The sequence below is a fragment of the Danio rerio genome, chromosome 3 (assembly GCF_049306965.1).
Source record: "Danio rerio strain Tuebingen ecotype United States chromosome 3, GRCz12tu, whole genome shotgun sequence".
In the NCBI taxonomy this organism is placed as follows: domain Eukaryota; kingdom Metazoa; phylum Chordata; class Actinopteri; order Cypriniformes; family Danionidae; genus Danio; species Danio rerio.
In genome coordinates, this window is record NC_133178.1 from 41,144,991 (window position 1) to 41,171,225 (window position 26,235).

The 26,235-nt window shown below is 35.8% G+C and overlaps 2 protein-coding genes across 3 annotated transcripts; one reads left to right on the forward strand and one right to left on the reverse strand.

The window, feature by feature from the left end:
* Window positions 1-2,777: 2,777 nt before the first annotated feature.
* nudt1 (nudix (nucleoside diphosphate linked moiety X)-type motif 1) lies at window positions 2,778-7,630 on the reverse strand. Of its 2 annotated transcripts, none has more exons than XM_073938479.1 (4): window positions 7,327-7,630; window positions 6,600-6,755; window positions 3,668-3,813; window positions 2,778-3,582 (listed from the first exon to the last, which is right to left on the reverse strand). In XM_073938479.1, exons 2-4 carry the CDS (start codon window positions 6,749-6,751, stop codon window positions 3,410-3,412), a joined length of 471 nt encoding a protein of 156 aa, XP_073794580.1. In that variant the 5' UTR covers window positions 6,752-6,755; window positions 7,327-7,630; the 3' UTR covers window positions 2,778-3,409.
* Window positions 7,631-8,055: 425 nt separating this feature from the next.
* Window positions 8,056-10,672, forward strand: mrm2 (mitochondrial rRNA methyltransferase 2). Its single transcript, NM_001386575.1, is given in 2 exon segments — window positions 8,056-8,402; window positions 10,151-10,672. Coding segments are annotated over 2 exon segments (723 nt in total). The 5' UTR covers window positions 8,056-8,104; the 3' UTR covers window positions 10,576-10,672.
* Window positions 10,673-26,235: the final 15,563 nt, after the last annotated feature.

A 26,235-nucleotide genomic window follows, 5' to 3' on the forward strand; every position in this document is an offset into this window, starting at 1 on the left:
TCCAGGAACTGGATTTGACACTTAGCTAAGACCGATTCTGGATTCAGAGGATCTTTAGGCTTTTTAAAGAGCCCATATTATGGGTTTTTGAAAATTCCCCTCCATGTAGTGTGTAACACAGCTCTAAGTGAAGTGAAGTATCCAGCTGAGGCTTAAATCTGTTAGTGTACAGTGTTTAAAACTGTTGATTCATCTATAAAAGAGTCGACTCATAGTGCTTCAAACGAGTCGCCTTGATACCGATTCATTAGGTGTTTCGCCATGACGTACAAACGAAACCAAGTTATTCACGTGCACGCGCAAACCCGGGAGATTTCAAACCTGAGGCCCCGCCCTCTGACGCAGAAACCCAGACACACACACACACACACACACACAGACACCCACAAACACACACACACACACACACACACACACAAACATGCCGGTCGATTGAAGTCACACTGCAGATGGATATATTGAGTCTCTACCCAAAGATGAAACCTCAGCATTATAGCCAAGCAGCTGGAAACTACTGGAAGCTACATGCTACAAAGAATACTTCATCAGCGTTTGTTAAAGGAAGGATCAGTAAAGAGTAACTTACTGATGGATGTCAGGATGGATTTTTCTTCCTCCATTTCTCAAGTGTAAGTACGTGCGATTAAAGTTGCCTCGTTGACTCGAGCTTGCAAATGTGTTTAGTTGTGTTTTGTTACTTGTAACCGCGTGTACTGTATCAGGTTAACTGGCTATATTCTCTTATCGCGTGCAAAGTCACGTTAAAAACGCAACGCGTGCAGCTTTGTTAACGGAGCTCCGTGGACGAGGAGTAGCGTGTGTGTCTGTGTGTGCGTGTGTGTGTGTGCAATATGTGTGTGTGTGTGTGTGTGTGTGTGTGCAATATGTGTGTGTGTGTGTGTGTCTGTGAAAAGAGCAGAGTGAGAAGCTAGGAGATCTCCTCAACTGTTTTTGGAGTTTTTGCTCAATGAAATAGTTAATCGTCTGAATTTTCAAGTCCATAGTCTGTATTTACATTGACCCACTGGCAGCTAAAATCCACGCCTACACTATCGAGCGTGTATGAACTGTGATTACTTTTATATTGCTGATTAGCTGTTTGGCTTTTCACTCTCTCACTGAAGGCAGTCGACCAATCGCAACAGACTGTCATTGGTCCAATCAGCGCAGATTAGCTTCGCGCTAAGGAGGGGTTTGGGAACAAATGAATCACTGGACGATTCATACAGGAGTCGCTGGGATAATTAGGTAAAAATGAATGCAGATTATAAGACCACGAAAGTGTTTTTTGACCTTGCATGCATATTAAACTGTTGTTGGAGACCCTTACAACCAAGATATGACCCTATTTCATGTATAATATGGGCTCTTTAAGTGAATCAATATAACTACAACGAACCAAAATATTCATTGCCACAGTACTGACTTCTATTAGCTGCTCTAAAAAACACAAACCAGAGGTGTATTTTCATTTATTTCTGAGAGGGTGAAGGTTTAAAGTAAGCTATTACATGAACTTTATTTCAGACATATTTTTATATGTCGGCCTGAAAAAAAAAGCTTAATATATCATCATGTATAGTCAGTGTTTAGATTGCTGTTGCTTTTTTATGCCTAATATTCTCTAAAACTCAAATGACTGTTTAAATGTATGTTTGATGAAGTAAACAAATGAAGAGATGAAAACAGTTTTGTTGAGCGGTGCATATTCATTTCTGCCACCTGCTGGCACTGATGGTAAATGCAAGTTGCAGAATATTATAAATGTATGAATAATATATAAATACACAGAAATGAATAATTGGAAAGAAATAAACACCTGTTATTGGCAGGGATACATTCAACTAATAAACTAAATAAATGGTAAAGAAAATATTTCTTTTTTGATTTTTTGACTCTTTATTTTTCAAATAAGCTTTCGATTGACATACATTGGTAATGCAATTTTAAGACTGATAACAAAAAACTAGGGCTGCACAATATATTGTTTAATCATCAATATCGCACATCCGCAACATTTAGTATTCTTAATTAAAGAATACTTTTATCGATTTATTTATGCATTAAAGACTTTTGCATTATTATTTTACATTGATTACTCAAATTCTGTAGTTTAAATACTATTTGACTACCCCAAAAACCATGAAACACTAATATTATCACACTTCTGTCTTTGCTCTTTTGTATTTATCTATGCTTGTAATTTATTATAGGGTGTGTGTGGGGGGGGACTTAGAAAATAGCAACTTTTAACTCAAAATAATCTTCCATGTTAATTTATTTGACAAGTAACTTTGTATAGGATAACACATTTCAAAAATCGCAGTTAGTCATTTCGTCACCTTAGAATTATAAGGTTCTAGCTGACATTTTTGTCAAAATTGGGTTATTGACATATTCTTATTAAATGACAACTTATTTACATTATGGGATGTTTTTTTTATAAGTTGTTTAAATTTTAAGATTTTTTATTTTAAAAACAAATATTATACACATACTGTTTACTATGGAATGCAAAAACTTTGAAGCTCAATTTTCTCAAAATCATTCAGAACGCAGACAGAACCTTATAATTTTAAGGTGACGATGGTTTAATTGTATATACAGTATATCACAATATTTATTGCAGAAAAACAAAATACTAAAATGTCTGATTTTTCCAATAACAGGCAGCCCTACAAAAACAATTTTTCTCTCAATATTTTTTTATTTTTTGTAACTTAGGTGTGAACAAAGATGGACATAAAAAAATACACCATACTACTGAATGAAGCTACTTTTTGTCTGGATTTTCTGATGTTTTATTTAGTAAATGACGAAGTTAACGATGCGATTTCTTTTTTTGTTATTTAGTACACTACTAATTGTAGAAAAGACAAAGAATTAAGTAAAACCAAACCGTATCAGAATACAGATTCTTGAATGTGTGGATTTCAATGGAAACTTCTCACATCAAAAGAATGTGCTAATACAAAATACAGCACTGGATATCAGGCAAATATTGGCCATATTACATATTTGGCCATATCCATGAAACATACTCAGTAGTGTGAACATCAGATCTTGCTGGATAATTTCCACTGATACAGTGGTAACATCCATCAAAAACAGTATTAAAGCAAATGTTCATCCAAAGAATTAGCATTTTGTCATAATTTACTCTCCCTACACGTATTCCATTGAACTTTCTTCTGTTGACTACAAAAGAAGATATTTTGAAGAATGCTGACTTCTATAGTATTTTTCTCCTTACCATGGAGGTCAATGGTTACCGGTCTCCAACATTGTTCTGAATATCTTTTTTTTTTAATTCTACAGAATAAAAATAACTTCATTTGGACTTACTTGATATTGAGTAAATGATGACACAATGTTCATTTTTAAGTGAACTGTCTCTTTAAAACCCCACTCAAAGGTCCTCCACCTCGTCCAGTTTATGCTCAACTATTACATCATGACCCTGGAACTTAAAATACCCCAAAAACCTCTTTTTCTGAAGCATCAGAGGAAACCACAAGATGTCATCGGCCCACATCTGGCTGAAAGGGATTTTATCAATGTCGAACCACTGCGGCCTCATCTCTGAAAGACAAAACAAACCATCATTAGACCCTTAGCCTCATCAAATGTCTAAAAAAAAAAAAAGCAGACAATAGAGCTGTTTTACCGTCTGATTCGGCTGGCTCTCCTTCATAGTTGTCAGCTCTAAAAATGTGGACATCCATTAGTTCGGTTTCCCCAATAAACTCAAATTTGATGTTTCCAATCTTGTGGAGGGTGTCGACAGTGAGGCCACTTTCCTCCAGCAGCTCCCTGTCAAATAAAAAAAGACCATTTTGTTTCAGTTGGGAAACCAATAAAAGCGGGAAGATTGACCATGACCGATCACTGACACCGTTGTTAAGTTCAAGACAAGTAAATAATATTAAACTTTATCGGTACTACAAGGTTCAATCCATTTAACTTTGATCTGTAGCTCTGAGGGAGTGAAAACAGACACTGATTGATACACCTAAACATGAAATCCCTAAAGAGGTTAATGAAGAAGGTAATTCTTAACTGTATTTTTACATAAATTAAAATGCTTTAATGGGTGGCACAGTGGCTTACTGGTTAGCACTGTCGCCTCACCACAAGAAGGTCACTGATTCGAGTCCCACTGGGTCAGCTGGCATTTCTGTGTGGACTTTGCATGTTCTCCTCGTTTTTAACGTGGGTATCCTCCGGGTGCTCCGGTTTCTCCCATAGTCCAATGACATGCGGTATAGGTGAATTGATTAAGCTGTAGTGTATGTGTGTGAACGCAAGAGTGATAGGGTGTTTCCCAGTGCTGGGCTGTGGCTGGAAGGGCATCCGCTGCGCAAAACATACGCAGGATAAGATCTGAATGAATATACTTTCATGCAAAAAAAACTGCTGTTGTGAATTGGTATTGTAATGAAGGCTGCATGATACTTAGAAAGTATGCAATAATGTTGTTGAGTATTGTGATAATGATATAACTACTTTTAAAAAGCTTTATTTTATCAGCAATTTAAAACACCACAAAAAAAAGTAAAAACGGCTGAAATTCTGATTCTTATGGCTTTTGTCATTTTTTTTTCTCTTGTCTCCCGGCATTAGTTTAGTAATGGCCACATATGATTGATCAGATTTAGATAAACAACCTAAGCATGCAGCACTCAAATGCTTGGCACATCAAAATTAATAAAAATCATTGCACTTCTCTGCGATATCGATGTTTTGGTGATTTTTTATATACAGTTGAGGTCAGAATTATTAGCCTCCCTTTGAATTTGTTTTACATTTTTAAATATTCCCCAAAAGATGTTAACAGAGCAAGGAAATTTTCACAATAGTTCCTATAATATTTTTTCTTCTACAGAAAGTCTTAATTGTTTTATTTTGGCTAGAATAAAAGGAGTTTTTACTTTTTTAAAAAACATTTTAAGGACAACATTATTAGCCCCTTTAAGCTTTATTTTTTTTCCGATAGTCTACAGAACAAACCATTGTTATACAATTACTTGCCTAATTATCCAAACCTGCCTAATGAACCTAGTTACGCCTTTAAATGTCACTTTAAGCTGTATAGAAGTGTCTTAAAAAATATCTAGTAAAATATTATTTCCTGTCATCATGGCAAAGACAAAATAAATCAGTTATTAGAAATGAGTTATTAAAACTATTATGTTTAGAAATGTGTTGAAGAAATTTTTCTCTCCGTTAAACAGAAACTGGGAAAACAATAAACAAGGGGGCTAATAATTCTGACTTCAACTGTATATTGTGCTGCCCTAGTTGTAATTTTGTTATTATAATAATTATATTAACAAAGGGTTACCAGAGATGTTCCTTTTCCAGCGACAGTCCCTAGAAATGTCCTGGTTTTACAGTATGTTCAAAACATGCTGCAAACGCACAGCAAAACTAGTCTGATAAACATCATTTTCAAATGCAAAATAAAGGAATTACTGTACAGTTTCATCACCATTTGTAAAAACTAAAATATAATACACTCTATAAGAAAATTCTTAGAAAATGTATTGTTAGATATTTTTTGTTCTGTGTTTTTGTAATGTTTTGTCCTGTAAACATAATTATAATTGTTCATTATTAATAGGGCTGCACAATATATCGTTTCAGTATCGATATCGCAATGTACATAACCACACATACCACAATGTACATAGTCACATCGTAGCATGTACAATTTCCAGTCATGATTATAGTTGATCAGGTACAATAGTTCATCATAGCAACGTTTATCCACAATCTAGTGAAAGTTTATCGTTTGCAAGTTTTTAAAACTTTGATTATTTTTAAGCATTTCAAGAAAGCAGAAAAGATCAAGAAATTATAACGTTTGAAGCTTTAGATTACGAAGCTTATTTATATTTAATTATTAATATGATGAAGACCATACAGTGATATTTTCCATTTAATTATTCAAGTTCTGTGCCTGAATACTATATCAAGAAAATCATAAAAGCACTGTTTATTTTATTTGAATCTGTATTCTAATATATATATGCAAAATATATTGCATATGTTATTATTATACCATTAGTTATAGTAGAATATAGACCCCAAATCAATAAAAAAAAATTTATTCAAAAACTTTATCTTACATCTTATATAAACCTTAAAAATCATTACTTGAAATGAAAAAGATTACGTACTGATATAAAACAATATAAATATTTCATCGTAAAGAAAATTCTGAATATTAAAAACTATTGCAATATATCAGAGATAACAACGTAGCACTGGCAGAACCCAAAACCACGAAAAAAAGTAAGAATTGTATAATAAAGGAAGATATATTCAAAATAATTACTTGAAATAAAAGGTCAACTGACATAAAATAAAACATAAAATGGCTTTACTTCAGCTGGTAGAAAATTCAAAATATTAATAAAACCACAACAATATGTGTTAATTAATACAAAATTTCCTCAACGTAAACTCAAATGTGGAGATGTTGCAAACACACACACACACACACACACACACACACACACACACACACACACACACACACACACACACACACACACACACACACACACAGTGCCACTGGGGTGGTTTGTTCTAACCGTCTGGCCGCTTGCTCTATGGTCTCTCCAGTCTGGACTTTTCCTCCAAAGCCGTTCCATTTTCCAGCTCCAAAGCCTCTTTTCTTCATGCCCAGCAACACCCGGCCGGGCTGGACCACCAGCACCAGGGTCAGCAGCTTAGACGTGAACATAATCCTATAAATACAACACAGTTCCTCTAAAATTCAGCAAACTGTCTGAAAGTCACTGATGTTTATCTAAATGCGTATAACATCACTCTTTACGACAGCTTTATAACAACTTTGTAATATAAAGTCTTTGAAATGTGGACGACTCTGTTGAATTATACAAAGTTTTGACTTGTATTTACACTACAGTTGAAGCATTCACATCACAAACAACAGAAGACGACAATTAATTGATTAGATAATTGATAATAATATAAGGTTATTCAAGTACAGTGACTTAATACGATTCATTTAAATAGTCCTGTCAAGGTTTTTTCACGGTTACTTCTTATCCAAATAATATCCTTACTTTGTCCAAAGAAGCCTGTGGAGACAGAACGTAATAACTTGTACAAAAACAGAATAAATATTTGTGTATGTTATGAATTTCTCGCTCTTGTTCCCGCGTGTTGCTCAGAGTCACGTGGAGGATTCAGATTCACAACAGTCGATATTGAAATAATAGTGATTTTAGATTGGTACGTGTGGTACGTACAAATATGGTTTGTAGATCTGCGAAACAAGTAAACTCCACCTACCTAAGGTTTGTAATTGAGCGTGCAACAGTGAAATGTTCTCGATTGGAAATCTGAGTTGGCTCTGTGACTCGGTTCTTTTGAACAGAACGAGGCGAGTTAAAATAATTGAAAACGTTATGTTTACTTTACACAATCATATACATGTTTTTACAGAACAGTAAACATTGTAAGCACTATTTATTTGCGATAATTGTAACATGCGTCCACATTCCGTTCAATGCGGTTCATTAAAAAGATCCGACTCAAATGAACAATTCTTTCAGTAATCGGATGTCAAAGCGTGCAACAGTCAAACATTTCCGACAGAAACAGAACAGGATCAGTTAGTTTTATAGCATTTGTTTGGGTAGGATTTTTTTTTTTTTGTAAAAAAAAGTCACTAATAAATAACATAGTTTTAATTATGGCTAATGAAATTATCTGATTGATGTAAGCTTACTTTTTAACAAACTTATCATCAAATTAAAAAGTATTTCCTTTGTAAACACAGATCCACCGCTTTTCCACATATGTGTAAATAGCAAACGCACAAAGTCATGTTAAAATTAATGTTTCTTTAAAAAATTTCAACGACTTTTAAGCCGTTTAACAGAAAACGTTAATATCTAAAGTAAGGTATTAACGTTAGTCTGTTCAACCTCAGATGTTGGATGACTCTGCGCATAGTGTACGCATCGTTGACGCGCTGAAACCATAGTCGCCCACGTGCTTCCTTGTTTTCATGCACTTAATTTCTACATGTGATCTCGTCTCTAGGTCACTTAGTTCTTTATTAATAATGTGGAAACGCATGCAGAGGTCGTGTATTCACATGTCAGCGGTGTGTCTGAAGAAGTCTCCTCTGCATCTAAAGGGCAAGAGTGCTGCTGATAAAAGGTGGCTGATTCGGCAGCTCAGTGACCCGTTCGTTAAAGCTGCTCACGAGCAGAATTACCGCTGTCGAAGCGCCTTCAAACTGATCGAGATGGACGACAAATACCGACTTCTCAAACCGGGTTTTACTGTCATTGACTGCGGTGCTGCGCCCGGTGCGTGGAGTCAAGTTGCAGTGCAAAGAGTCAATTCAACTGGAGAGAGTAAGTAATAATGGTAAATTATGAAGGATAATGTAAAAACCATGTCATGTCACGTCAATACATGTACTGCTATAAGTCAGTTTTTTTTAAATGTTTTTATTTGTAGAAATAAATGCTTTTGTTTATTCATCTATTTTCTTTTTGGCATAGTCCCTTTATTAATCTGGGGTTTGCCACAGCGGAATGAACGACCAACTTATCCAGCATACGTTTTACACAGTGGATGCCCTTCCAGCCGCAACCCAGTACTGGGAAACACCCATACGCTCTCATTCACTCGCATAAACTACAGACAATGTTTAGCTTACCCAATTCAACTATACCACATCTTTGGACTTGTGGAGGAAACCAGAGGTAACCTACGCGAACACTGGGAGAACATGCAAACTCCTCAAAGAAATGCCACCTGACCCAGCCAAGGCTTAAACCAGTGACCTTCTTGTTGTAAGGCGAAAGCGATACCCTTTGTGCCACCATTTTTTTTTTTATTACTGCTTTTATTAAGGAAGGACATACTATTTTGATTAAAAAGGTGACTTTAGAAACTCAAAACCAAATCAAAATACTATTCTTTTGAAGTTTATACATATTAAATAGCCACAACTTTCCAGTTTCTGTGGATTTATGATTTGTAGTTACGTACTGCAGTAAACTGAAGATAAAGTTTTTCATCATTTAAAATAAAAATATTGTCATAAAGAGTATTTTGTCATAAATAATAATAATAAAAAAGTTGACTGACAGCAAATAATACTGAATAATTAACATTTTACAAATATTTAAAATGACATTTAACCTGCTGATGGCAAATAAAAAAAAAATAAAATAAAATTAAAAAAATAAAATCATGCCTTTCATCATATTTTCAGGCTGCAAAATAAATAAATTCAGAACAACTGTTTAAAGCTTAAATGTTGTTTATAGAACCATTTCATGGCCAAAACAAACTCTTAGAATTGTCATTTTGAGGACATTCCCTAAACATAGACATCTATTCTGCATCCATTCTGAGATTTTCAAAATGCATCTGTGTTCTTTCTTGAATGATTCTGAGCTCAGCAGGTGGCGGTGTATGCTTTACAAGCAGTCATACTTTATTTGGGTTCAGTTCCTTACAAAAAACCACTTGAACCTAAAACAATTCTAATAAAGTTAAGAAAGATTTAAGCTAATACCTAAATAAAGTCAGCTTTTTTGACGCAGCTGAATGCATTTCGGTGTACATGTAACCCCACCAATCCTACACCACCCAACCTGCTCCAAGCAGGAAACGATCCGGCAACCTTTCACATGGGAGTCGATTGTTCTACCAAGGAGGCTAAAGACCTCTAAAGCCTCTAGGGGAACATTTAGAGGTCAAAGCAGTGAGGCTTACCTGCTCAGCACTTTACCAGCTGGCATCTGCTACATGCAATTGAAAAGTATTCTTACAGTATACTGTATGTTAGTTATGCATTGTTTTTTGTTTTTTTTAAATAGCTCTTATGTCCAGTGTTGTGTTTGTATTTGATATATTTATGTAGCACTGTTGTCTTGTGAGACACGGCAATTCATTCCTCTGTATGTCCAAACATGTAGCGGAATGACAATAAAAATAACCTTGACTATTCTAAGGAGACATCAGCTGATAAAAACTTGAATCCAGAGAGATTCGAATTTGTTTTTGAAGGTTCCATAATCGATTCAGAATCATTTTCTCGAACAATTTTTCACAATGGCGCTACTAAACAAACCTTTGTTTATTCTAGGTGTGGATCTTCCCAAAGGCAGCGTAATCGGAATAGACATACTACACATTTTCCCGCTGGACGGAGCTCAGTTTCTGACCAATCATGACATCACTTCTCCTTCAACTCACACGGCGCTGGAGAGACTCCTGCCTGAAGCTGGAGCAGACGTCATCCTCAGTGACATGGCCCCCAATGCCAGCGGCTTCCGGGAGCTGGATCACGAAAGACTGGTCTCCATGTGTCTGTCAATGCTGGACTTAGCTGACAAGGTGTTGCGGCCTGGAGGCTCTTTAATTTGTAAATACTGGGATGGAGGTCTGGCTCATAAGCTCCAGCAGAGACTTTTCTCTGCATTTCAAGATGTGAGAACTGTGAAACCCAGAGCAAGCAGGAAGGAGTCAGCAGAGCTGTTCTTTCTGGCCCGCATGTTCAAAAAAAGATAGAATTAATCTTTAAGGCATTTTTAAAATATGAAATATGAATAAATAATTGTATTTTAAAGGGAAGGTCAGTTAGGTATTTTTGAAGGCTTGATTGTTTTTCAGATATGTGCTAATGTTTTTCATTATTTTTTTACATATTTTTCATTTTTATTCTACTACTGCTTTTTCGTTCTCCTAAAAATGGTCTGTTGACCTCTCTGCAGTGATTGCTTCATGAAGCTTTAAAACCTTTATGAATCCTTTGTTTCAAATCAGTTGTCAGAGCGCATATCAAATTGTCAGCATCACATGATTTCATTCAACAGGGCTTTTTTAAGGGCGTACTCACACTATGTACAGTTGTCTTGAACTGGGCCAAAGCACGCTTGTCCCCCTCCCGCCTCACCCGACGGCCCGCACACACATTACATTCGGGCCTTGGCAAGCTTACATCATCGATGATGCACTGTTCAGTAAGCGCTCTCGCTCAGCACAGTGGAGATTTCTTTTTATTTATATTGATTTAGTCCTTTGTAATGCAGTGACACGCAGTCAAATATTTCGCCGAACAGATCCGCCACTTTTGTCGCTCATGAACAATCATTGAGTCCTCGTGCTGCAGGAATTAGGAGGTTTGCTGAAGTTGCAGCTGTCGTGCAGTGAGGGATTTGCGTCTTTAATAAACTCTGATAGTTTGCGTTCACTGAACAGTAAGAGTGATTAATTAATCCTTATGAAACAGTCACATCTCCCTTTCAGTTTGGGCCCAAGTGAACCGTGCCTGAGCCCAATTCAGAGCACTCACACTTTTCAAACGTTGCGGGAAACGGGCCTTGGCCATTTAGCATAGTGTGAGTAGGCCCTAAGTCATTACGTCAAGAAATGTTTAAAAAATTCAGTGGTTCTCCACTAGGGGCGATTTGTGTAATTCCATAAAATCCACATGAATTCATTCAGATCACCCCCCCCCCCCACCCCCCTCAGTGGCGAATCACTAAACGGGTTTCAGAATTTTTACCTGATCTTAAATCAGTTTAACAAGTTTGTAGATGTTTAATAACAGGGCTCGATTATTAACTTTTTTGATCACCATGCCACTGTGGCTAGTAGTTTTTCAACATTACTAGCCACTCACCATTTTCACTAGCCACAATTTTGTTGTTGTGAAAATATATTTTATATGCATAAAATTTGAGTTTGGCATGCTAAAATTACTTGATTGAGATATTGGGTTATTTACACATGACTTCATTTCACTGTTGGGTTGTGTATGAATTTGCTCAGTGAGCATTGGCAAATCAGTAGTGATTTCATGGTGTTGCATTGTAATTAGTTATTATTTCACGTGTCTTTTCAGGGCTCAACATTAAGTGTGTAGCAAATTTTCCTCTGGCCACACCGAAAGACAAATTCAAAAGCTTGTCAATTCCCGAAGGCTATCCTGATTGTCAAACCCTGCTTTTTATGAACTACAATTTTTAAAATTATTTTCAACCAACCGAAGTGGCTAGTAGGAGCAGCAGTCTAGCACACCCGCGGGTGTTAATGTCAAGCCCTGTTTAATAAGTTATTTGTAAAAAGAAAAAGGGGTGATAGCTAACAGTCTTTTGTTGGGTTGTTTTTTTGGTCCACTATATGGAACAAACAATATATAAGCCTTGAAAATGTATGAAAGAATGCATTGTTGACATGTCTGCATTATGCACACACTTAATATTTAATGATATTTGATGGTAAACTAAGTGACTTTACAAGTTATACTTTTAATTTAAAGTTTGCAACATTTCTGAAAAAGTCAATTATAAGTTATTGGTGCAGGCGTCACGAATCACGATGGTGCAGTGGGTAGCACAATCGCCTTACAGCAAGAAGATTGCAGGTTCGAGCCCAGGATGGGTCAGTTGGCATTTCTGTGTGGAGTTTGCAAGTTCTTCTTGTGTTCACATGTGTTTCCTTGGTGCTCCCTCAAATGTGAATGAGTGTGTATGGATGTTTCCCAGTGTTTGGTTGCAGCTGGAAACACATCTGCTGTGTAAAACATGTGCTGTATAAGTTGGCAGTTCATACCACTGTGGTGACCCCTGATTAATAATGGCACTAAGACAAAATGAATAAATAAATAAGTTATTTTTGCATTTACACAGTTTCCCTAAAGCTTCGAAACATTGAATCATTCTGTGAATAAATTGATTGAGTTGTTTTGAAGATTTGAAAAGCTTTAGGTGCGTTTGATGTGAACCATAACTTCAGTCGATGATCCAACAAGATTAGCTGAGCACAGTTGGGGGTGGAGTTGAAAACAGCCATCAAGTTGGAAATCCAGGTCTCGTAGTTTGCTGAATGACAGATCACAATTTGGTATTTGGTATTGATGCCACATGTGACACCGTAGGGGTTGTGATGTCAAAACTCCTTGTAGTGCAGCAGCAGTTTGCATTAAACTTTGAATGTCCTAACTTTGAAGATTTTTGCCTCAAAATGTAATATTACACGTTAATTAAGTCAAGGTTTCCACACTTCTTGAAAGTACTTGAATTGCAGGCATATGGATTCAAAGCATGGGAAGTGAAAAGGCTCTGGATGCAGACCTAGTGCAGTTGCAATCTGAGCTGCATGCAATGCTTTTTACACCTAACCCTGCCCCTAACCCTACCCCTCACAGTGACATCACTACTTCCAGTGAGTACATTGTGTCCGAGACTTGCAGTTTCATCTTGCAAAACTTTCATGGCATTACATACAATCTCAGAAATAAAGGTTCAAGAGCTGTCACTTGGACAGTACCTTTCAAAAGGTACATATTTGTACCTGAAGAGTCCATTTTGGTACCTCAAAGGTACATTTTAGGTACATTTGGGTAATAATATATACCTTTGAGGTACTACTAAGGACTCTTTAAGTACAAATATGTACCTTTTGAAAAGGTACTGCCCCAATGACAGCTCTTGTGGAGAGGGTAGGCTGAGGGAATTAAGAAAGGCACTTGATTGAAAAGTAATGGTGCTATAGTCCTTAAAAATTGAGTGTGAACCCTGTAAAGTTTAAAACTTGAAATGTACGATCTGTTTAAATGAAAGAAAACTTTATTACATTTCCTTATCCAAAAAATTTCCTACAGCATTAGATATATTCATATTGTAGATGTGAATGCTAGTGGAATAAGTATTCAGGTGTTGACATCGTGTCAAGTCAGATTTGCATGATTTTCAATTTCCTAGCTGTGTTAAAGCATAATTTTATAAAGGCATGATTGGCATGCATTTATATAGATTTTATAGAAATCCTCTATTTTATATTTATTAATTATATCCTGCAAAACCACAGAGAGAATAATAAAAGAGACATATGTTCATATTATCTGATAATTGGATGTTTTTAAACCACAGTCTAAGATGAATTTTTTGACAAATAATACAACAACTAGCTATCAAAAAATAACTTAATAATAAGTAAATAAATGATTAGTGATGATAACAAACAATTCATAATAAAGAAGAGTAATTGTAATTATTATTATTTTTTTTTTATAATTTACAACTTTGTCCCAACACTACTTATCTTACCTTAAGCATGTCTGTGACGTTAGATAAAGGACAGATAGATAGGGAAAACGTTTTTAAAAGATAATAACCATAATGCAGTGTGAGTATATGCAGTCGAATATGTATACATTTTTATATATAAAGTTTTTTTTTTTTTTTTTTTTTTTAGCAATGCTTAAGTCTTTTTAAATGCTTTTGAACAGTATAACAATTTCTTACAAACTAGTAGTCACAAGCCAATATACATAACAACAACAACAAAAAGACTTCCAGTGTTGTAAAATTAGTTTTTCCGAGTACACTGTAAAAATGTTCAGTTCCACACAATTGATTTGTATCGGGACACTATGAAGGTATTAATTTAAGTTATTGGTTTAGCAAATTTAGGTGTATTGAGCATAAAACAATTACGTTATCCCCCCAAAAAAACATTAATTGTGTTGTTGTTGCGACCTTCTTGCTGTGAGGTGACAGTGCTAACTAAGCCACCATGCCACCCGAGAGAAACTACTTTAAGCTTATTTTTTAAACATTGATTTGTCTTATTTTAATATATTTTCAGTCATCTTCAGGCTTCTTTAAAAGACCCTGGCCTGTGATTAAGAATTCTTTGATTGGCTAATAAAACCCCTTTTGTCGGCTTGCCTAATTTGTTTAACTTGCCTAGTTAGCTTTATTATCTAAGCCTTAATTTGCCCTTTAAACTGAACACTATATCACAAAATAACTAGAAAAAATATCATTTACTGTCATCATGGCAAAGATAAAAGAGATAGATTGTAGCCCAAAAGTAATCTACAAACACAAATTGAAATAGTGTGACAATAACATTACTTAAAATTGCATATTGTGCGGTTTCTTTACATTGGATTAAAAAAAAAAACTTTATGAACAACCAAAAGACCAAGTTTTCAAAACTGACAGTTTTTATTTGCTTGCAGTGTCTCATCTAAAAGTATTGAAGAGGAAGACTTTATACTGAAGTGGATGTGAAGATATTAATTTCTACAGCAGATGGCGCTCTTGAATTGCCCACGTGAAAGCATCAACATAACATTAATCCTGAGAGTCTGTACCATTCCAGTGTAGAGAGAGACGGCGTAGACATGCTTTTATTGGGTACATTGTTTATCTTGACCGTTTGATGGTCAAGTGCGCAGAAGTTAAAAATCACGCACTGTCATTTACATCTTAGCGAACTCTTGAAGTGTGTCTTATTTGACAACACTTTAATTTGACGTCCCTCCAACCGGAAAGCTAAATTGCTTACGCAATACCGAAAATCAGTTTTTCCAGCCGTGTAGAACGATGTAATCATTCTCTCATTATAAGCCAGAGAGGATGGAGAAGTGTGTTACAGACAGTATGACTAATGAGAATCTTTTGTGTGTGTAGCAGTGCAGTCTCACAGATATCAGCCCTCAGACTCTCAGTCCATCTGAATGACTTCCAGCTTGTGCTATATGGAGAATTTAGACATAGCCTAACCTTAGCTGAAAAGAAATTTAGAGATAATAAAGGGTGTTTAAATGATTCATAGAGGTTAAATTAGAGTGTATTCATCATGAAAGCCTCTTGGCGTTTTATGGTTTTGCTTTTCTTTCATTTTCTTTTCATTTCTAATGCTCTATTGAGTGAAACTCCTCAAACTTTAAGTAGCTAAAAGTTGTATGCTTCAGGCTAGATTCAATAACCATAGGAAAAGAGTGTCATGAAAATCATGAACTGGCAAACATTTTAGAGCGAGAATATTTTAGGTGAAAAAATAGATCACACACACAGATTCTACAACTATGTTAAGTAGGCTACAATATGTAGAGATGTAGCCTACTGCAACAATATGTAGCCTACTGCAGCTCTGCACAAGAAGTTTGGCCAGAGGAGAAATGGTCATGCCCAACTGAGCCTGGTTTCTCTCAAGGTTTTTTGAAGTTTTTTCCTCGCCACTGTCACCCCTGGCTTGCTTGGTTTGGGACTTGTGGAGCTGCACATTGATAGATTTACTCTTCAGTGTTTTGACTTTCAGCAGTGAAATTTAAACCACGAGGAACTGATGTAAACTCAGAAAATGGACTGGCTGTTTCAATTTACTAGAACTTCTATGTTAAGCAGCTTTGATACAATCTACATTGTAAAAATGCTACATAAATAAACATGAATTGAATTGAAGCCTCTAATATACTTCTGTGCAGAACTAAATATATGAAAATAAGAGTAATATTAGAATCTCCTGTCAAAAATTAAACACATTTAATTCAGTGAGAATAATCTGCAGACTATTTCCTTTCGTTTTAAAGTAAAATAATAATGTTTCAATTAAAAATCTTCATTAGATAAAGTCAAACAATGATGAATATAAATTGTTAACAGACTATTATAAGAATGGCATTTAAGGGTCTTCTTCTCTGAAAAGTATCTCTTTCACCAAAACATTGAGAGCAGTCCAACTGTCGGGATCAAGAAGTAAAACTCGACATTTTAAACATAAGGAATTTTTGGTTAATAACTGATAAACTGGTTGTCAATACCTTTTTAAATCACCTGCTCCCATAAATTAGATTTTTTTAAAAGAGGAATTTGTGCTGAAAAACTACATTACCCATAATGCTATTCCAAAAAATTACACCAATCATAAAGACTAAGTGAGCAGTGTGACAAAATAGTCCCTTCTATAAAACATATGCAGATGTAATCAAGACAATAAACTTATTCAGACCTTCATTTTAAAAGTGAAAGCAAGGCTGCGGTGGGAAGAAACCCAGAAGTATCGCCTGGAGTCACACAGGAATTACTAAAATAAGGGGCAAAAAAGGAGAAAAGCTTTTATTTGCTCCCCTGGCCAAACCTGAAACGTGCGAAAATGGCAACATCTTTCAAAAAGTTTGTAGCCTTGCCAGAAAACAATCTTAAAAGGGGATGTGGTAGGTGTAAGCATTTGCAAATGTTTTATTAATAATAAAAAGAAAATGCTGTATCTTTTAACCCCACTAGGTGCCACTTTAGCACAGAAACAGCATACTTCACCATCAAGACCATGAGAAATAAAGCAAATTTAAATCTAACATATATTAATATGCTAAAAAGAATAATAAAAGGTGTTTTACAATTGACAACAAAAGCCTTTTATAGATATACACTCCTTGCCTATAAAACTATATATGTATGAGCAACCTGAAACTGTAGGCTGCAGGCTTCATTCGAAAACGCTAGAAAAAGACTGTCAGCTTCGACTCTGGATTGCTCTAATCTCAAGCCTCAGCCGAGAGACTCAAACATACCTAAATGAATTGTGCCGGCAGCTCAGGTGCTTTCAGATTCAGAGCTGCAGCATGCACCATACAGTATGGAAATTCTTGCAAGCGCACTCTTTAATCTGAATGCCTGTGTCAGCAACATGTTTAACGCGTGCCGCTTCTGTCAATCTGAATGCAGTGATTTTTTTGATCATCGCATTGACGTATCAGAAAAAAATGTACACTGGGAACAATCCCCTCCTGCATCTGTGACATGTGAAAGAGAGCTTGGAGAATTCATTATAGAAGATTAAGGAATTTATTTGAGGGCTTAGTCTTATATGCCTGTTAACGATTGTGAAAGTGGAGACTGGAGTCTGCAGGGGTTCAGCCTCACTCACTGATATGGAAATACAAGTGATCACGGTACATTTATGAGAGCTTTTTTTGGGCACTAAAGTTATCATTTTGATTTTGGACTTTTTTTGTTCTGTCTCTTTCGCTTTAAGTTTTACTGCTGTTAACTCGCGTCCTTCAGGTTTCCTGGAACATCTCTGGAGATTCTCTCTGAGGCCAGTGTTCAGGAACTTGAGGTCATGGTAATATGTTTCTGTCTCACAATGTGACAGACTTTTGTCTAGAGCTGATGCTCTGTATAACACACACACACACACACAACTTTGCCAGAGAGTTATGTTTTGCACCTTTCAGAATGAATTTTATATTGACTTCTACATTTGTGAAACTGTAGTGTTTTTGTATTTTAATGCTGCCATTCATAATTGAACATTCATCTTCTCCTCAAGTCATTCATTCATTCATTTTTCTTCGAATTAGTCCCTTATTTATCAGAGGTCGCTACAGCGGATTGAACCGCCAACTCATTCAGTCATTCATTTACTTTTTGGCTTAGTCCCTTTATTAACCTTCTTGTCCTGTTCATACCTCGCCCATTAATTTAGTGTTCCCAGTCAAAATTGACTGGTCTCTTTTAACTGCTCTTAAACTGCTAAAAAAAACATTCTTTAGCTGTAAACAAACTAGTGTTTAAATAGAATTTATAGAATTAGAGATAAAATAGCTGCAGTGAAAATACCAATAGGCACTGATAATGTATTACAAAATGGTCATGTCATGGAGGTAATCACATGGGAGAATCAGCACATAAGCACGGGAAAGAGGTGTACTCAGTCTGAAATGTGTATGAGAGAGTGAGTGAGTTGGGGTAGTGTATATGGGGATGTTTTCTGTTTGATGGTTGAATATAGTCTGTTTAGCCATTCATTTCTTACGGTGGTCACTTTTGACCGGGAACTCCACAGGTGTAACGCTGTTGATTAAAACACTCAAAATTCAGTGAAAGAGGTGATCATCACTTATGTTTAAATGCATAGTGTGGAGGATATGATGATGCCTTGAGGCAATCAAATGTAAAACACAATATTTATGAGTGTTTTCAAATGTAAATCGGTCAGATTTGACCAGAACACGACAGGAAGGTTAATCTGGGTTGCCACAGCGAAATGAACCAATTATTTTGTCAGGTTTTATGCAGTGGACGCTCTTCCAGCTCAACCCAATATTTCAAAACCCAAATCTCACATTTACACACACTCATACGGCAGGTGTGCCCAAACTCGGCCCAAAGCCGGTGGCCTGCAAATTTTAGTTCCAACACCAATTAAACACACCTGAAACAACTAATTAAGCTTTTTCTAGGTATACTAAAACTTCCAGGCAAGTGTGTTGAACAAAGTGGGAGTGAAACTATGCAGGACACCGGCCCTCCAGGACCTATGGACACCTCTTCACTATGCCCATTTCTTGTTTATTTATTTAAATTCTTTAACCAGGAATGACACACTGAGATGCAATATCTCTTCTATCAGGGAGTCCTGGTCAAGACAGGCAGTATAGGACAGAGTTACAAAATAAAAAATACATGTCACAATCAAGTGTGCCGCAAGCCTGCGTTTGAGTGAAGGTCTCGGCCGTTAGATCGCCCCCTGGGGGCTGGCTGCAGTACAAGTCATAAAGCCCGCCTCCTCCGTGTTAATGAAGGAGACTTGAGCCCAAATAAAAAAATTAATTACACTTGCAATAAAATGTCCCGAAAGATGGTTCTGGTCGATTAAGGCACTGATTATTGTGCTGAAATAGGTGCAGATCTTTATTTTTGTAAACAGTTTGTTTTTAGCAGTAATTTAATGCTGGGCGTGTCATCGTGATTGACAGCGGTGATTGACAGTTTCTCAAAGCGCGGCGTCTGAGCTTCGGCAGAAGACTAAAGTGTTATTACTCAATTTCTGTGATATTTTACTATGACAAAATGAGTTCAGCAGTAAACTACAGTTTCTGACATACATGATCTGGTGGAACACTTTTTATTCGCTAAGGTCAGAGCTTTTTTCGGGCTTTATTAGTTTGCTAATACACGCCTAGCCACCCAGATAGCAAAATACACTGGGGCCAGTTCTTGCCTGCCGGAGACTTACCCCTCAGACTGACTACCTCTGCTGGACCTACTCCGGATGCCTGGACTCACTGCCCGATTCCAGCCTGAGTCAATTGAGCCAGATGCGGCGGCCGAGCGAGCAGGCGCTGCCGCATGCGAGCCGGAATCAGCCCGCGACGCCGCGAGTAGGTTATGTGCGCTGCTGCCCGGAGCTGGCGCGATTGAATCTTCATTATATAAAACCCTCACATTTGTTAACGTTATTACAACAATTTTTGTTGATATAACAACAAACGCATGCTACTATGTGAACGCAAAGTGTATCACTGAGTTTAACCTTTGAATAAAGATGCAAACAGCATACATAGCAATTATTTAAATAAAGGACAAAATAAATAACAATAAACCTGTATCGATTGCACAAGTATTAAATAATAATACAATTGAATACATTTTGTAGTGCACAAGAATTAAGAAATACGAAAATGACAATAAAACTGCACAATAAAATAAACCAATTTAAGTACGGGGAAAATACAGGAGATCGTTAGCAGTAATTCTCTTTGTGTCTTAATAATAATCTCCACGTTGATCTCCTGTAAGGTTATTTGAACTTGCTTTACAGGACGTCTCTGCATTTTAAATTTTGGCATGTTATTAAGTAATCTACTGAATTTGCTGTTATAAATCATTATAAGGTTCTTGAAATCGAATCTTATATAACCTAATAGAGCTGTAATGTTAGATATTATTTATTTACATCATTTACTGTTGGCGTTTTATTTGAACACTCCAGCTAACATTAAAATGAATGTAAATTCCTCGTTGCCAGATATAATGAAGGCATCGAATAAACCAAATGAAAACGGAGGCAAAAAAATTAAATAAATAAACAATTCAAGCGAAAATAAATAAACAATATACTAGTGATGTTGCAGCAGATAGACGTTGTATTAATAGTGCAAAGTTTTTTGCACAAATTGACTAATTGCAGGGTTGGGATGTGTAAATATCCTGTTGATATTTAGTAATCTTGCTGTATTTATCTTCTAAACGCACGATTGTTCCCGCATGGTAAATCGTTATGGTGTGTAGGCTATATTTTGGGTTCTGTTGATGGCTAATTAAAAATAAAAACCTTTCTAAAAATGTATGTGTTGTTTATATGTTATTGTTCATATTTTGTTATTTCTACCCCTATGAAGATAACAAATACCAACAACAAATATAACAATAAGAGAATATATTATTTGTGCTCATATTCAGGCTAGAGTGTATAAAAGATCGTTTATTTATGCAGTCCACCATGTATTGCTTTTATTAAAGTTTAACAGCTTACATCACACCGTTTTTAAACCGTATATTATTGTGTTTTTTTTAATGTAAGTGCTTCTATTTACATCAGTGAGCGTTTGTTATAGTGCAGACACCAGCAGTCGAGTGAGAAGTTCGGGGGGCGTGGTTGATTTTACATAAAGCGTTTGGTTGGAAGCTCGACTCCGCTCATTTTCGCGGCTCCTCCTCTGGCTCCATCAGACAATCCTTCTGCGCATGTCAAGGCTCCAATTTCAGCCGACTTTTGCGACAGTTTGTGCCCGTCAAGCAGGCGTTTTGCCCTCAATGCGTTCAATGGGAAAAGGGGCTGTCGCGTCGTCCATATTTTTTACAGTCATTGGTCACAATACAATACACAGACACACAAAAAAGTATAAACCAGGGGTGGCCAACCCTGTTCCTGGAGAGCCACCTTCCTGCAGATTTCAGTTGCTACCGATATCAGACACACCTGCCTGTAATTATCACGTGGTGTTCAGGTCCAAAATTGATTGGTTCAGGTGTGTCTGATATGGGTAGCAACTGAAATCTGCAGGAAGGTGGCTCTCCAGAAACAGGGTTGGGCACCCCTGGTATAAATTATAATCAATTGCTCGAACCAGTGACCTTCCTGCTATGAGGCAACAGTGCTAACCACTGAGCCATCTTGCCACCCTAAGCACCTCCTCGGGTAATTTTGACCCATTTTTTAGTATTTTTTGTTTTATATTTAGTTAATTTGAATGGTCTACATTGTGACATTCTGCCACACAGCTGAACTTTGAACACACACATGCACATACACACACCAACCTGATCTCATAAGGAAAAGTATATTTTAGCGTTTTGTTTGTTTAGTGGCTAATTCATACGAGTTCAGTCGTACAAAAATGTACAATTTTAAAAAGGAGGCATGGCACCCAACCCGCCTATAAACTCAACTGTCATTAGGGGATGAGCAAATCAAGCTAAATTGTACAAATGAGATTGTATGAAATCCTATGAATTCATACAAACTCAATACGAAATCATACGCACACTAAATTAAAAAGTTACGAATTGCCATGAGGTCAAGTTGCACACACACACACGCAAAATTTACAAAGAAAATAAAAAATCTAAATAATTTAACAATCTCTTTGCGCATGGAAAATGTACATTAAGATAAAAGGATTAAAATGATAAAATTGTAATTAAATGGACTGAACAAAAGTAATAATACTAAAAATGAATGATAAGACTTCAAAATAAAAAAATAACTAAACAATAAAATATTAGATCAAAAAGGCATGACAACATACATTTATAGGATACTTTAACATTTTGAAAGTTAACATTCGGTTTTGGTAAGACTTTAATTTGGTTGTCCCTATCGCACATTTTGTTGACTAAAAGTTGCATTGCAAGTAGATGCCAGTTACTACTTATTGGAATATTAGTAGACTGTCTGCTTAATATCTGTTGATACTGCTCCTTCAACAAACATTTAACTGACTATAAGGAACTTTGCAAATACGTGTTAACTTACATTAACCTTAACCCTAAACCCAACCTAACAGTCTACTTATAAACTAATGAGAATTAGTTGGCATGTAGATGCAACGTAACTTAAATCCAACAACATGTGTTAAAGGGACAATCAAAATAAAGTTATACCTAATTTTTTTTAAAGTGGAGATGATTTCTAAAGTTAAATTGTTTCAACTTTGTTAATTTGTTGCAATAGAATAAAATAAAGTAAATTGAAGTAAAATAAAATAAAACAGTAGCACTTGGAAATCAGAATAAAATGGAAGGCTGAGGGTAAAAGAAGTAGAATTACAGGTCTACAAAATTATATCTTGTTTTAACTATAAACACATTTTTAAACGCATAACATATGCGGAACTTCCAGGTACAGAAATGTTCATTTATGTTTCATTATATTTAATCAGTGGCTTTCATTTTATTGAGCCTGGTAGAACACTTCGTTTCCAAGAATGAATCATCTATGCAAAGTCCATTTAAGCCTGAGGAGTTGAACGCTATAGAAAACCTGGAGTCTGAACTGAAGAGCAGGCTACATTTAATACATCTAGCCACATAAAGGAACCCGCTCTGTCTGGCTGCACTGTTTATCTGGTGCAGGACTCTTATTCTTTTCAGTGAAGTGAGTTAAAGTAGTATATTAATATGCATTAAAGGTTGCCCTGACTGTAAATTTGAATCAAATTATTACATGCTTGCTCGTACTATAAAATACTATGTGTTGACAATTTAGCATATTCATTTTTGCTCCTTTCCATTTCAAGGCTGATATTGCTGTAAATATAGACTGCTTAACAGTACAGAGGGGGAAATAGCTTAAAGAATTAATGGAATATGGGTTTTTTATTTGCGTGTGAACTAAGATAATTGTATTAAATGCTCACAAAGCAATTAACAGTCACATAACTTGCTCAGAATTCACCTTAATTGTGAGGATTTACATTAAATAGTTCAAGTAATATTACAATTTGGTTATCTTTTTAATTCTTTAATTAAATTAAATCTGTATGAGCAGAAAGTATGAGCGCCCTATACTGACACTGAGGAGGAGAAACTGTTGACTAAAGTTGTTATTTTTTGTATTTTGTGCACACAAAAGGATTCTCGTAGCTTGATAATATTCCAATTGAATCACTGAAGACATATGGTCTGTTTTGTGGATAGTATTTTTTGCACTGTTCAATGAACCTGACGAGGAATCAGGACCTGGTATCAGCTGCAAAAATCCTGATCGGAGCATCCCTACAATGAATGATTATTTTCTCTTTCTTATGGCATTTGAGTTATGACTTGTTTGTAGTTTAATCTGAGTTTGGGCTAGTTGTAGATGTGTTTGGAAGCAACTTGTAATATTTTTATATTTTGGCAAATTGCACAACAGGACTCAAAAACAAAATCATCTCAATGAACAAGACTCAAAAGTCAGAGTAGGTAAAATTATCTGAATTTTCCATTAATAGGTAATACACAATGCACCAGAAGTGCAATTTAGCAAATTGTTTAATTATATCTTGCCTGTCCATACAAGCGAAACAATGAAGGCCCTGGGAGAAAGAAGAAGCTTATACTGAATGGATGAAAGTGAAAGAAAAATGGAAGCAAAGAATTGCCCCAGATGACATTAGAGTCACTTGAGGACACCGTTTTATGAATCAGGTTCAGCTCAAGGTCAACATATTATGTGACCTCAGGGTCAACATATAGGAGAAATGAAGGGAATGTTTGTACTCAGTCAATGTCACTTGTCACCAAAGACCAAAACTCCCTATCTGTGATGAGCAATCTGTTTGACAGAGAAATGTATCTTCAAGCAAAAGCAGAGACCTTCAGAGATCCTATATGAGTGTCGGAATTTAACATTTACATGAACTCTTCATCTTGGATGCATCTTAGAAAAAAAGAAAAACGTGATTTTGTCAAAATGTAAAAAGAAGACATTTGTAGGCTATTTAAGTCAATTTATTTTTTATAATATGCAACATGTGGTATTTCTTGACATCCTTAATTATATCCAACAGATATATAACAATAATCCAGAATTAATTGCAGTATTTTCTATGAATTAATGTTTTACCTGAATGCAGTTCATTAAGCAAGATAAAGTGAAATCCAATTGTTAAATCACAGTCTGTTTGTATGGTTGTGTAAATTGTGTAAGAACACTGACCTAACTGTTTGAGAAATCATTTTCAAGTCATTGTTACATTTTGGAGAGCCTGTATGAATTCATCACCGATGTTTCAATCATTAAAGTTTTTCTCATATTCAAATTTTTTTCTCTTATACTTATTTACATTATATGATGTTGTGCATATTTTGAGAGTATCTATTCAGAAAGCAAAAAGCTTCTATCTAAAAAGTTGAACTTATTCTAAGGTTCCTCTTCTGAGTTTGAATCCACACAAGGGGACCAACCAGAATCATCCCAAACATGTCGCTGACACAGGCAAAGATGGGTGTTTAAATTCAAGCCACTAGCAGATAGAGACTATTATACTGCTGTGCTTTGAAGAAAAAAAAAGAAGAAAAAAAAAACAGGTATGTATGCATTTCACTTAAAAAGGTGAAGTGCAGCACTTATGCATACATCTCTATGGAGATGATCTAGATTTTTTAATGAACAGCTCATAAACATTTCATCCTTTAAAAGTAGAAGAAAAAAAAGCCTGTTAATGTAAAGATTTAGAGGCATTTTCACCCGCAGGACTGCAGCTCACTGGATGTTTTCTCTTTTTTTGAATCATACTACACTGTAAAACCCAACTGTCAAATGAAATGAGTGTAGTATGTAGCGAGTCAATTAAATACCTCATTACTTCAACTTAAATGGAATAAGCTCACAGCACTCATATAGATTAATTTTTTTTCAAATGTTTTGTAGCAATCTGTTGCCTCAAATGGTTTGAGTTGCCTTAACATATTGGCTTTTACAGTACTCAGTTGGCTTAAGTTCTCTTCATTTATTGGATTTTACTGTGCTCAAATTGCTTCATTTACTCAAATAGATTAAGCTCACAATACTCATTAGGATTAGTTTTTGACCTTAAATGGTTTGAGTTACCTTAACTTTTTGGGTTTTACAGTGTATGCCAAACCCAGTGATGGTTTAGCATTAAAATAAAACTGATCCAACTTAAAATCCACGTCAGTTCTAATCATGAATGCGCTTTTTCTGGCAATTTTCCTTCTACATTCACACAGCGCAGCATTCCTGCAAATTACCGGTAATGATACAACTTCTCTTCCCAGAAAATTTCCATAAGATATTTACCAGTATTTTCAAAAAGGGCCTGTTCACACATGATCTCTTTCGGGAAAATTGCCGGTAATTTTCCGGAAAGGTCTTTATGTGTCAAAGGGGCTATTGTTTTTGGTTCCTATTCTGGATATTGAACACCTCGGAACCATCATTGTCTATGGAGGATGAGAGAGCTCTCAGATTTCATCTAAAACATTTTAATTTGGATTCTGAAAGTGTATGACAGTCTCAATAGATTGGAACGACACAAGGGTGATTAATTAATAGGAGAATTTTCAGTTTTGGGTCGACTAAGCCTTTAATGTTACGTAACTCAACCCTAATGATAACCAAAACACCTCATACATTTTG

What these genes read in the sequence shown, in the direction of transcription:
- nudt1 (XM_073938479.1), bottom strand. Translation starts at nt 6,751, where the DNA reads ATGTTCACGTCTAAGCTGCTGACCCTGGTGCTGGTGGTCCAGCCCGGC. An exon ending in ATAGAGCAAGCGGCCAGACG is followed by an intron (nt 3,814 to 6,599) that starts GTTAGAACAAAC and finishes TTTATTTGACAG; the next exon opens with GGAGCTGCTGGAGGAAAGTG. An exon ending in AGAGCCAGCCGAATCAGACG is followed by an intron (nt 3,583 to 3,667) that starts GTAAAACAGCTC and finishes TTTGTCTTTCAG; the next exon opens with AGATGAGGCCGCAGTGGTTC.